Raw genomic sequence first — 13736 nt, 5'->3', positions numbered from 1 at the left:
GAGTTGGGATCGACTTGACAGCAAACTGTTTTTTTTTTTAATGTTCAGGTTTTGGAGACTGTGGTTTAGGGAGATGACCTCAGCTGCAGGAATGGGTCCCAAATAGCTAAGTCAAGCAGGGCAATCCCATTTTCTCTGCCACAGTGGCTGCTTCACAAATTGGCATGTGTTTCAATTTGGGTCTTTGAGATGTGATAAGAGGTTTGTGAGAGGATTAGGAAAGCAGCTTCTTCACTTTGATGAGAACATTTCTAGAAGTGACCCTTACTTCTGAGGCCACACACAGCTGTGGCAAACATCTTGCCACCGTCTGAGAGATTAAGCTGACTTACAGAGAAGAGGAGAACCTGAAAAACTGCAGGGCAACAGCCAGAGACCTTACAGGGCTGAATATTAGCTCTAACTCTGGACTTTCTCAATTTTGTGAGCTAATCCACCATCTGAGATGGATTTTACATTAGAAAGCATTTAAAACGGACATAACTATCAATGCAACCTAGACTGAATCAATTTAGAGGAGATGGCCCTTTGGGTATTAAATGAAATCAGACATTTGAAAGAGTTGGCTACATCATAAAGAAGAAAAATGGTTAGGAATATTATAGGAAAATCTCAGTCATTTGCTGTAGGGAAGAGTTCTCATGAACTGAAGCCTTTGTAATAGTCAATGAAGTGGTGAGTGCCATCCTCTTTAAAATTGTGATCGATCAATTTTAATATAATTTTACTGTTTTGCTGCACTGTAATTTGTATAACTCATGCGAAACCTTTAGGTCCAAGCACACCTTAAAAGCACTTTTGAAGAAACACATTCTTTAAACTTACATTTTTAAAGATAAAGGAGAAAAACTGGATGTTCCTTTTTTACTTCAGACTTATTCAGTTATTGCCTAATTATACTAATCACATTTAGCTCCTCATTTCGATTTTTAACCTTCTGTCCTTACGCTGACTTTAATAAGGAAAGAGCCCATGGTAAAATCCTTAATTCTCAAACAGCTGTAACATGTGCAGATAACATCATAGAAAGCCCATATCCTTACCTCTGCATCTTCCAATTCGACATCTAAAAAGTCGAAATCCTTAAAAACGCCAAACTGTTGTTCACTGCTATTATCTTCCACAGCTACTTCTTCCTCTTGAATTATGTCTTCTGTTGTAGAAATTAGGCTAGTCTGTTGGTCACCAACTTCTAAATCCTCATTAGAAGAAAATACGACCTGAGGCCCCACCAAAAAAAAAAAATCCATCCATCAGCTTTGCCACTCTACATATGAGACATCATCAACCTAAGAGTCACTGAAGGCCTCATTCCTCAACAAATTTGGAACTTAAATTTGGTCTTCTCGTTAAAGTCTGACTGGCTGAATTCCTAATTAGAATGACTGCCCTGTGTCAAAAGGCGAAGTATTTTTCTTCGTTCTTACTAAACACCATAATAAGGTAAGTTAGAAAAAGCACCTGAGGAGGTAGAACAATTTCCATTTCTTCATGGAATAACATGATTTTTGAAACCTTAATATATATGCTCATGACTACTCACTGATGGGTTCTTTGGGAGGCCAGATTCTGGACCACAGAGGGAAAGGACATTCATTAGTTTTTCTCTTGTTCTCCGCTACAGCAAATACATAAATAAGTACATGTTAGGATTATTGATAAAAGAAGGCAAATTTGCAAGTTCTCACACACGCAATAAAACCGACTCTTCTATTCTATGAATGTTCAATTTTCATATTCTTTCATGTACCTGTGACAACTGTGGCCTCTTCCAACTAACAGGAACCAAGGCATTAGAATTAGAGCCAGAAGAAGTTGAAGAGGTACTTCTAGTGACAGCAATAACTTTTGGTTTCCCATTCCTTCCAGCGGCACTATGCTGGTCACCGTATTTATTTCCAATAATTGGTGTCTACACAGAAACAAAATACCAGTGTTTAAAGAACCTCAACAGAAATTTATAAATGTTAACAGTATTATCTCTAAAGACATTTTCTACATGCAACCAAAAAAAAAAAAAAAATAATAATAACGAAGGAGATTACAAAGCATGAAATAAATGATACGAAATCAAAGGTAATGATGTCTTTTTTTTTTTTTTAAATCAAGGGACTTTATTGGAGATCTGAGAAGACAACTAGTGAGCTTATTCCTATTTTAAACATATATCTGCTTTCTTTAAAATCCACCTCTACCTTTCCCCCCAAACTAGAAAGTATATCCTCTTTGTAGAATGTTCAGAAAATATAAAAAAGTTTAAAAAAATCATCTGTAATGTCACCACTCAGATTTAATGTCTGCTAATTTTTTTTAACACTTTAGTGTTTTTTTTCAATGCATGTTGTTAACTGTGCCTCAATAATGTGCTTTAACAAATATTCATGATAAATTAACAACTCCAAAGAGGAAGATGTCTATGTAGCCTCTTACTACAAATCTGATGTGTGATATTTCCAAAATTTATTTCAGTAAACAGTCTATGATGACCCAGAACTCATTTATATTTATTTGGCATCGCGAAGTGTCTTGAACCTATATTTGAAAATAAAACCCAAGCTTATTTGCATGTCATACAAGTCCCTTCATGATCTGGTTCCTGTTTATCTCCCTACCTTCAACTCTCCCCCCTGAACTTCACAACTCTAGCAAAACCGAACTTGAAACTGGTTACCCAAACACACCGTGCTCTTTTACAGACCTATGTTTTGGTACGCGTTGCTCCCTTTGCGTAGAATGTCCATCAAGCAAACCCCTTTTTCAAGAATGACCCCAGGCTTCCAAGGAGGCCTTCTCTGATACAACCACAGCACTATCTAACTATGCTTGGACGTTTACCAAGCTAACCGTGATTTATGCGTCTCTCTCCCATGCTACACATGAGCCCCCAGTCGTACCTGAGTCACTCTACCTCTAGTGTATCTCTCTAGTGTCTATGCATACACTTAAGAATTTATGATGAAACAAGTGGGAATTAAGCATATCAATTGTTTTGAGACTTCATATCACTGCTTCAAACAAAATAATTATTACAATATCAGTTTTCAATTCTGAAAAAAAAAAAAAAAAAATGGTTCTCCATATTTCCATGCTACATACTCCATGTTAGAAATTCTCAGATGTTAGCTAAATTAGCAATAAACATATTATCTACCTTAAAACAAAGAAGTTGTAGATAAATTCTAATAACTAAACTGCAATAAAATTTGTATTTGTATGTATACAATCCTAAGGAGTCCTGGTGGCACAGTGCTTAAAGCGTTTGGCTGCTAACCAAAAGGTCAGCAGTTCAAACCCACCAGCTTCTCCACGGGAGGAAGATGTGTCAATTCGCTTCTGTAAAGATTACAGCCTTGGAAACCCTATGAGGGGGGCAGTTCTACTCTGTCCTATAGCATTGCTATGAGCTGGAATTGATTTGACGGCAACAGGTTTATATACGATCCTAATCAATGAAAAAGCAAGTGATTAGGTCTTCAATTTTTATCTTTCTCAGTCCTCCTGCAATATACTTGCTCAAGAATTTCCTTCTTGAAAAATTCCTCCCCTGGCTTCTAAAAGGCCGTTCCAACTGCTCCAAGACCACCCAACAGAGGTCTCAGGTGCTGGAGAAAAAAAAAATTAGGGTTTCCTGTGAAGGTCAAAAATCTTTACATGAGATTTGTATTAATAAGCAACACAGGCCCCAGGTTTCCTTCTGGACCAGTGGGTCCTGCCTCTGTCACCCTAAAATATGGGGTTCTTGGGTTTCATTTTATTTTAGCCTTAGTCTCTTTTCAGTTTTCCTTCCACGGTTTCAACTATCCCCTTATACGATGCTAACCAGCTACCACTGAGTCAACTCTGACTCATGCCGACCTCAGGTATGTCAGAGTAGAACTGTGCTCTGGTTAACAGCCAAATGTGTTAACCATTTGTATCACCTAGAAGACTGTACAACACTATGCCCTTTGCCATAGAGTTGATTCAGACTCATGGCAACTCCATACAACACTAAAAACCCTTAAATTCCTATTTCAACACCAAGTATCCTCTAAAACTTTAGATCCCAAAACCTAACTGCTCATTGGACATCTCTATTAGAATGTTCCTTCAGAGTCAACATGTCTCAGATTGAACTCATCATCCCCTCCTTCAATGCGAAGATCAGTTCTCCATGTATTCCCACCCTCTCTAAATGGTACCAACATTCAACCAGTTAGTTGTTCAAGTCACTGTCCTCACTTAGCACCTTCTACTTGCCTGAGTGCAAACACTTAATTGCTAGGCCACTAGGGAAAGGCTGGCAGTTCAAACCCACCCAGAACCACCTTGGAAGACAGGCCCTGGAGATCTGCTTTCGAAAGGTCACAGCTGTGAAAACCCTGTGGAGCAGTTCTACTCCACATGCATGGGAGGCAGGGGGAGGGTGGCCGCCATGAGTCGGCATGGACAGCAACTAACAACAATAACAACCCTCCCTATCAAATCAGGTCAACCACTTCCTTGATCTTTTTGTAAGCCACCCCTTCTCTCTTTATTTCCTCTGCAATTGCCTTGGGACAGTGCCACATTATCTTTTGCCCAAATTATTCTAACAGATTCCTTACAGATTTACCTTCGTTAAAGGGCTCGGCTGCTAACCAAAAGTTGGCGGTTTGAACCCACCGGCCATTCTTTGGAAGAAAGCAGCAGTCAGCTTCCACAAAGATTACAGCCTTAGAAACCCTACGGGGCAGTATTACTGTGTTCTATAGGGTCGCTATGAGTAGGAATTGACTTGATAGCAATTGACTTGGTTTCATTTTTCGTTCTCCCTGGTCTGTTCTCCATCCTGCTGTCAAGAGTAATCTTCTTAAAATGCAAATCCTAGTATTGTTTACTCTAGCTAACAATCCCTTAAATGTTCCTACTGCTTCAAAATAAAACCATTGTCTAACTTTGAGATGTAAGATCCCCACGATCTTGCTCCTTATTCCCCTGTAAAATTTGCTGAAAGTACACTGTACTAGTTGGAAGTCTCCAGAACACCAGACTCACTCAAACTTAACAAGGCTTCATACATGCTGCTTTTTCACAGATTCAACCTCCTTCCTCCTAACTTCCATATGTGCCTATCTAGGGTTACTTATCTTTCAACACTCAGCTCAGGTATTACCTCCTTCCTGGAAGCACTTCTTTAGGTTAGATGTACACACTATGTATTCCCACAGTACTTTTAACGTAGTTCCAACCAAGCTCTTACCACAATGTTTATTCACCTATTTACCCCAAGAAACTGTTAAGCTTTCTGAGAGCAAATGCCCCCCACCCGCCTTCATTTTCCTAGTTGTCTAATACTGAAAATGGAGCCCCTGGATGGTGTAAAGGTTAACATGTTTGTCTGCCAACTGAAAGCCAAAATGTTGTAGGTTTGAGTCCATCCAGAGGTGCCTTGGAAGAAAGGCTTAGTGATCTACATCCATAAAATCTGCCATAGAAAACCTTATGGAGCACAGTCCTACTCTGACAACACATGCTGTCGCCATGAGTTGTAGTCAACTTGACAGCAAAAGGTAATTCCAAACATGGGCTCCAGAAATGCTTGCTGAATGAAAGAATGAATAAATGAAAATTCCTAGTAGGGTACTTACATCAATCCCTGAGCATCTTACCTCAGATATATCAAAATGAAAATCTAAGGTCTTCCCAGGCAACTCTTTAGAGACATTATTAAAAATTTTAGTGAAAGATATCTCAGGAGAACCTATATCTCCCCCACAGGTCTTGGGGATGTCATTGGGTACGACAAGGCTTGCAGAGCGAGACACTACCAGCTTTAATATGTTGAGGGCTTCCTTCCAGTAAGGACTCTGGTTAAAAACATAATAAACATATAAAAGTTACAAATATATATTTTACTAAAAACACAAATTTAGTGTACATTGTAGATTATGTAAATATTACTTCATAAATTAGTAATTCAACGTGGTATGTATTCCTACAGAAGATCCAACAAATATTTGATGAGTGAGTTTCTTTAACCTTTAAGAAGAAAAGATAGATCTGCTTTAGAAGGAAACATAATTGTTATTTGGTGGGATAAGATGCAAAAGATAAACGGAATCACCAAAGAATCTATGTTTTTTGAATTATCTACAGTCACAGATTTCCAAGGAAATCTAAAAAGTAGTCTAGATTTCCTACCTAAGTAATGGAAACATATTTTAAATACAGTTTTATTACTTTCAGACACAGACTAGAATACAAACTCATGTAGCCAAGCATTTCCATTCGTAAACTTTGCTTTAGTAAACACAAAGAGAACTAGAGTATAAACACGTAATATTAATCTGTAGAGGCTCTTAAAAAGTTTGGTCTTTAAAAAGTTATAGACACCGTGCTGATGTGCTCAGCAAGACCTTCTTAGTAGATAGTTCAAAGGTGAAATTCAGTACAGACCAAGTGGTTTCTCACTGTTTACATTTAAATTAAGTCTGATTTTCTACTTTGTAAATATCTGGCACATTACATTAGATACAAAGAGCAACTCCAAAATACAGACTTAAAAGAGTTCCTCTGTTTCTAAAAGTAATATTTTTTCCTTATGTAGACTCTGGTTAAAAATAGAAACATACAAATAGCAATGAGTCACAATCCTCATATCTAGGGATGGTGACTGCTGCCATTTGTGTACATAACTATCCAGTCTTTACTGAAATGCATACTCATCAATATAATTTTTAAAATCACAAGTCAGAATCATATCAATTCAACCCGTAAGATCTTGCTTTTTTGTTACTTAATATTGAGAACATGTTTCCCATGTTATAAATACTCCTGAAAACCTGGTTTATGGATTAATCATGTCCTTACTCTTGGACACTTACGGTGTCTCTGATTTGTCGTAATTATTGTGGTCACTCACCTGTACATATTTGCCAATAATCTTCATGATCTCCAGGTTAAACTGCTTGACTGGGGCAGCAGAGAGGTCAACATGACTCAAAAGGCTGTAGATGATCTGTAGTAATGACTGCTGCATACTGGACAACCCTTTTTCTAACAACTAAAAATAATATTAAAAAGTATACTTTAATCAGGTTAAAGAAAAATTCCAATATTTAAATTTACATTGAAAAACAAAATTGCTTTAACCCAGGAATTTATGGTTAAATTATCAGAAATGCAGCGCTAACAATAATGTCTATTATTGTCATTTTTCTTAGTTCAGAAAGAAGAATTAGATAATTATTTTTTATTATCATCTTAGTATTTTATTTCCTTAATTAATTTAGTTGAACACATTTCGGGTTAAGAGGAAAACCACTCTACCACCATCACCAAAGAATAATAACTACACCCAAAACATTCACACCAGCCACTTATTAGCTCTGTGACCTTGAACATTTCTTAATCTCTCTGTGACCTTGAACATTTCTTAATCTCTCTGAGACCTGATTTAAGTGTAAAATAGCAGCACCACCTATATACTTCATAGGGTTTTCAGCAGCAGATTAATGTCATTTTAAATACATGTAGCTAGTTTTAGTAGTTAGTAATAACTTGAGAATTATTAATAATAATAAAAGAATAATTCAGACTGATAAGAGTAACATTTGAGGCAAAACCACTCTCTGTACACAGTGGAAAAACATTGCTAGTATGTGGTACACAACAGGTCATACTTGTAAGTTTCAGGCATTAGAACCCCAGGACTGGATCTTTAGGGAGAACTAAGGTGCCCTGGTGGTGTATCGCTTAAGCACGCAGCCGTTAACCAAACGTCTGGCGGTTTGAACCCACCCAGCAGTTCCTTGGCAGAAAGATCTACCGATCTGCTCCCTTAAAGATTATAGTCTTAATGGTGAGTTTTATGGTAGCACAAATGTGACGCTGGTCTAAGGCCCTGGGTTAAATTCAAAACCAAATTTGGACTGCTTTTATGTTGACTCTGACTCTAAAGATAAAGGTATAAGATAAACACAGTGACATGTATTCATTTAGGCTAGGAAGCTATCAGGTAGGTAGCTCACATTATCAGCTCACTTAAATATAAATTTGATGGTAGCAAACCTATCAAAATCAACACTTTTAAAATTCATACCAGCAATGAAGCACTTTTATGATAGTGGTCAGTGACTTAGCTAAGTAAAATATTAGTGCTAGGAGCAGTATTTAAACTGTTTACTCAGCTATAAATAATTTCTTTTAACTTTGTAGTGTTATAGTTTAATTTCTAGAGGCCAACTTTTTAGAAAAGAAGGTATTCCTTTATTAAAAATTGATAAACATTCTTTTAGGGAATAGGAATTCCTTTCTTGTGAGGTTGTCCTTGTGCCTACTTAATAATGTACGTCCAAGGAATGAAGTTATTTCTTACGCATCGACAAATAAATATTAACATTTTTGCTGTTCTAGGGCTATTTCTTAATAACTCCATTTTTAGTCCCCTGATCATATTTTAGATTAGGAAGCAAATGTATCATTAAATTAAAACTTACCCAGTAAAAACGTCTTTGAATGCTGTATTATTATTCTAGAAAGGATTTCAAAGCCAAGAACCAATTTTGTAGAAACAAAAAGTATAATCATTCACCAGGATCAAGACCGCTAAAAACTTTACCTCTGCAAGATAAGTCACAAGACTAAATGTGGTATCTGAGAAGGAGTCATGCAGGTATCTACACACGACGTTGATCCAGTTAGAACAGTCTCTGGAATATGTGTGTGTGCTGTACAAACTCATCATGTGAGCCAGGTTGACAAGCGTTGGGCACTTTTCTTCTGCACAAACCTAGACAAAAAACAAAATTATTTCATTCAGTTAAAATGAAAACACTTAAACTTGATTTTATATAGTTCATTTATTTAATGAAATAATTTCGATGTGTATCTTAAAGTTTTAATGTATTTCAGTACAGTAGAAAAATTAGATGGAAGAGAAAAAAAGCACAAAGAACTCCTAATAACTTAATAGACAAAATGGGAAGGTGTTTAATATATTAAGCACTACTGAGGGTGCTAAATGCTTTTTTCAGACTGATGTTTTGCAAAACAGTTTTTGGTAAAGCCCATATACAGTTTTGGAAACCCCATACATCGTTCTGTAACTACTTTGTAGAAATTGTTTCCTTTTGTAAAAACCATACACAGTTAAGTGCACAAGTATCCAAACAGGCTGACTCAACCTGGGAATCCTCAGGGAGGTTCAGACCTGCTGTGCCAGAGAGGAAATGCTTTAGTCTCAAGGTGTCCAGCAGATCTCAGTAGAGCAGTCAACTGCAGAGATCCTCAATATGTGTGACAGGCTCAAAGGACTTAGCTGGAGCTCTGATAAAACTGAGTCCTACATCTCCAGTGGATGATAACTCATAGGCTGGACCCCAAATTGGTCTTTGGAAAAGTATCTAAAGTTCTAAGATCCTTAGAGTAATCTTTTAGGGGTCACTTCAAAATGTATTGGCCTGTCAAAGTTTACCTGATACAGTACTATGGAATCCAAACCTACAAATGTTTAGGGGTATCTTACTAACCCAAAGCACCCTCTCAGTCCATTTGTTCCCTAGGTTATAGATAGGTAAGGATGCCCCTCGTCTCGTGTGAGGGATACTTGGGTAATGCAGAACTAGAAAAGGGCCATGCTAGCCTTATACCCCCCATGTATCATAAAGGGCTAACCAGTTGCTGTTGAGTTGATCATGAGTCATGGCAACCCCATGTGTGTCACAGTAGAACTGTGCTCCAAAGGGTTTTCTGCGGGTGATTTTTCAGAAGTAGGTTGCCAGGCATTCTTTAAGGCACCTCTGGGTGGAATCGACCCACCAATCTTTGAGTTAGCAGCTAAGTGCTTACCCATTTGTGCCACCCAGGAGCCCTCATAAAGGGCTAGCCTCATCTCAATTTTTGCTTTTAGTTTTCCTTTGTCATCTTATTAATGTTTTATGGTATTTTCACAAACTGCCTAGCGTATTTAGTAAACAAAGTAGAGTATGTATTTTCAACTTTCAAATGGATCTTTTACTTTGATAATTCAGAAGACATTTAATATGTTTAGAGGGCCTCAGATTCATCATTTGGGTGTTATTACTAGACAGAGGCTTGTGATATGAAGGTATAAGCCCTGTGTAGACACTATTCACCCAGTACAGACAGAACAGAACTGCCTCATGGGATTTCCAAGGCTTTAATCATTCCGGAGGCAGGCTGCCACATCTTTCTTCTGTGGGTGAAATCATAGAAAGCAGCTTATTTCAGCTATTCATCTTTTACCCATAAAATAGGCATCAGGGAAAAAAAGGAAAATTTGTTTGATATGTCTTTTATTCACATTTCAAAATATAATAATTTATCATATTGTAAAAAAAAATAAAATTGTAAACTCTCACAATTAAGTTCTCTAAAATACGAAAAATTTTCTCGAATAAAACAGATACATAATAGCTTATGAAACAGTTTTTCTAAGACTGATTTAAAAAAATCCTATTTTTAAAAAGGGAGAAAATTGCACTGTGCAATTTTATAATAAAGCAAATGACTAAAATTTTAATTTTGGAATTTTTGAATTATCAGGTTAAGATGATTAAAAGAGAAGATGTTTTATCACATACTTTTGTTAGCATACTATTTTTGCCACAATGAATAGCTGAAGAGGACAATATTTGTCTTAAGTATTGCCTCATTTTGAAATTCTGTGCTCTGCAAGTACAAGGGATATTTGCATAATGAGGAAGCACATAATGGCAGAAAATTGCTCTCAACAGTTATGAGTGAGAGAATAATTAAGAAATCAATTTAATCCACATCCTGTAGGTTGCTAAAAGCATACAGAGAGGGAACCTTTGTGCGCTGCCCAACAGGAAGAAAACAGACTTAAAAACAATGAGTCACAGAAGGCCAGATTTGATTTTTGAAAAACAAAAGCGACATTTAGGAATTTCCTGCGTCCTGCTGTGATCATGAGAGCAGAGGTTTGACATTCAAGGGGCTGCAACATGGTTAAAGCCAGGCAGGCAGAGCGCCTCACTTATCCCAGCATTCAGCAGGTAGCTGCTATGCGTTAAATGTGTCTACTCCCCTCACTAGGGGTTTTATGCCTTTTTTTCTCTTGAAATCCCAAATTAAGCCAATATACATTTTTTCTCTCATTGTTTTCTTACTCCTAAAGCAAAAAAAAAAAAAAAAGGAAATTAGTGTTTAAAACCTTTTTCTAATGAAGTGTCATTAAAAAAAAAAACCCGTTGCCATCAAGTCAATTCTGACTCATGGCGACCCTACAGGACAGAGGAGAACTGCCCCATAGGGTTTCCAAGGAGCAGCTGGTGGATTCAAACTGCCAACTTTTGGTTAGTAGCCAACCTCTTAAACCATGGCACCTCCAGGGCTCTAATGTGTCATTAGAATATTAAAATGAAAGTTATTTTAATAAATTTATATTTTGTATCACATTTAGACCAAAGTAATGCAATACATGTTGTTGGTTTCCTTTAGGCAAACACTAATTTATAGAAGGTGATATTTCATTTTTAACAATTATAGTAACTCACCTTCTCTTGATATTTAATGTTCTATTGAATTAGTTTATTAAGTAAAACCAAGAATAGGAGACATTCTTGTCTTATTTGTTACCACTGCCATTTTTGAGAAACTGAGACATGTTTCCATTAATACTGGCTCTTCTTTTTAAATACAGGCTTTAAAAATAATCATGCTAAGAATCTCTCCATATCTAATTTATTTAGAATTTTTATTAAGAATGGATTCAACATCATATTTTATTAAATATTTTCTTGTCTTCTATTACGTATCATCTAACAAGATAATGGAATCCCTGGGTGGTGCAAATGGTTAAGCGCTCAGCTGCTAACCAAAACATTGAGGTTCAAGTTCACCCCACTTCGATGCCTTGGAAAAAATGCTTGGTGATCTATTTCCAAAAAATAAGCCACTGAAAACCTTATGAAGTACAGTTCTACTCTGACATACTTGGTATCGCCATGAGTTGGAAAGGACTCGATAGCAAGTGGTTTGGTTTTATCAAGATCATACTCAGGCTCTTGTTACTGTGATTAATTGGGCCGGTACTATTTTTTCACTACCCTGGCATCCAGAGATAAGTTTGCCCTTGGGAAAAAAAAAAATTTTTTTTTTTTTTTTACCAGTGTTAAAATCTGGGCCATGGAGAGGTGAGTGTTTTATTTGGCTTTCTGCTGGCTTGCTCTTTCCATTTACTGTTGTGCTACTTGTTAAACGAATCACAACTCTTAAAAAATTTGCTCATTTAAAAAGCTATTCCAGAGAATTTTATTTGCTGTGCCCTTTTGTTGCAAACTTTACTGATTTTTCTCCCAGTGCATTTAGCTAGGATATCTTATGTTGCTATGCCCTCTCCTCTCCTCGTTCACATAACTTCCTGTTGGACACACATAATTCATTAATTCATATAACTGTTTCTTTTTTTAGTTGTTAAAAAAAAAAGCTTTTGTTCCAACACTCAATGATTGATGACAAAATAAGAAAATTAATTAGGAGTTAAATTTAAGCAGAAGACAAGCTATCGGAGAGTTCTTTTTTTTTCTTAAAAGAAATTATTAAAAATATAAAACATCAAAATCACATTCTTTTAAAATTAAGAGCTGTAATATTTTTAAGCAAATATTAACAGATGATCTAAAAAAAGCTACATTTGTTTTCAAAGCTCTATGATGAGAAAGAAAGAGCCAAATAAGGAAGAAAATAAGAACGAAGGGAGCAGGGAAAGAAGATGAAGAGAAAGAATGTTAAAAGGAAAAAGGCAAACATAAAAGGACAGCATTCAGAATCCCTAAATATATTATATCCATTTCTTCCTTGGGACCTTTGCACTTTGCGCTTTGGGCTAGAAAACTTTCACTCCCAGCTGAGCTTCCTGCCACTATCCAGAGATCTTACTTTGGTTATTCCTATTAGGCCTTCAATGTCAGCTCAGAAATGACCTCCTCTAGGAAGACCTTTGATGTATGAGTTCCTAGAGTCCTTTGCCTCTCATTGCACTTATTATACTGTATTGTGGTTGTCCACACACTCTTCTGCATCTCCCTCTATAAGCTCCACAAGGGTAAGTATCCTAACTATTTTATCACTGTACTCCCAGCACCTAACCCAGTGCTAAGTCAATATTTGGTAGCGAAGAAATGAATGAATGAGCAACTGACAGGCAGGGGATAAAAGAGGGAAACAGAGTAGAAAGACTCAAAGGAGTGTTACTCTAGTTAAATAATTTGATTCACTGTCATTTGAGCAGTTGTAACTTACATCAACTTTATAGAACTCCTTTATATGCCTAACAAGAATAAAAATTTAGATGCAAAATTCACATAGGAAGTGACAGTAAAAAGAGATTTTTAAGAATTTTTAAGAGAGTTCCCCCTTTAAGATAAAATCCAGAATGACTTCCCTATAGCGTTATCTTGCAGCATAACATTTGCTTACCTTTGCTATTCGACTAGCTGTTTCTTTGCAAAACTGAGTTGGGCTGTCAAAATGCTGGATTAAGTGAGGCAATAAGCAAAGGATGTTAAGAGGAAAGCCTATCAAAAAAAAAAAAGCAAACAATAACTAATTTTATTGCATATTACTTTAAAAGTTTTTTTTTTTTTTTAAATGGTTCCAGAAACCATTTTCTTTACATTTCCTGGGATATGTGATCCTCTACATTCTTTTTTGGCTTTTACCAAATAATTCGAGCTCTCTCACATAAAACAATATTATAACTGTTTGCGGAAAAGCAGAAATTAGTAGAT

At 36.5% G+C, this 13736-nt stretch overlaps 1 protein-coding gene across 13 annotated transcripts in view; it reads right to left on the bottom strand.

The window, feature by feature from the left end:
* Nucleotides 1–13736, bottom strand: part of FRYL (FRY like transcription coactivator) — a 344107-nt gene that overhangs the window by 36577 nt on the left and 293794 nt on the right. For all 13 annotated transcript variants that reach the window (XR_007517673.1, XM_049886274.1, XM_049886269.1 and 10 more), the window contains 7 exons: nucleotides 13426–13523; nucleotides 8582–8752; nucleotides 6884–7024; nucleotides 5631–5828; nucleotides 1751–1912; nucleotides 1544–1618; nucleotides 1044–1220 (listed from right to left, as the gene is read on the bottom strand). Coding sequence is in view for 12 of the 13 variants with exons in the window: in XM_049886274.1 (XP_049742231.1) it covers nucleotides 1044–1220; nucleotides 1544–1618; nucleotides 1751–1912; nucleotides 5631–5828; nucleotides 6884–7024; nucleotides 8582–8752; nucleotides 13426–13523 (1022 nt within the window). In the remaining variant the exon portion in view is untranslated. The remainder of the gene's footprint in view (nucleotides 1–1043; nucleotides 1221–1543; nucleotides 1619–1750; nucleotides 1913–5630; nucleotides 5829–6883; nucleotides 7025–8581; nucleotides 8753–13425; nucleotides 13524–13736) is intronic.

This window comes from Elephas maximus, chromosome 5 (genome assembly GCF_024166365.1).
Source record: "Elephas maximus indicus isolate mEleMax1 chromosome 5, mEleMax1 primary haplotype, whole genome shotgun sequence".
Classification (NCBI taxonomy): Eukaryota; Metazoa; Chordata; class Mammalia; order Proboscidea; family Elephantidae; genus Elephas; species Elephas maximus.
The sequence above is the reverse complement of the archived record's forward strand: the minus strand, read 5'-3'. Positions and strand labels throughout refer to the sequence as shown.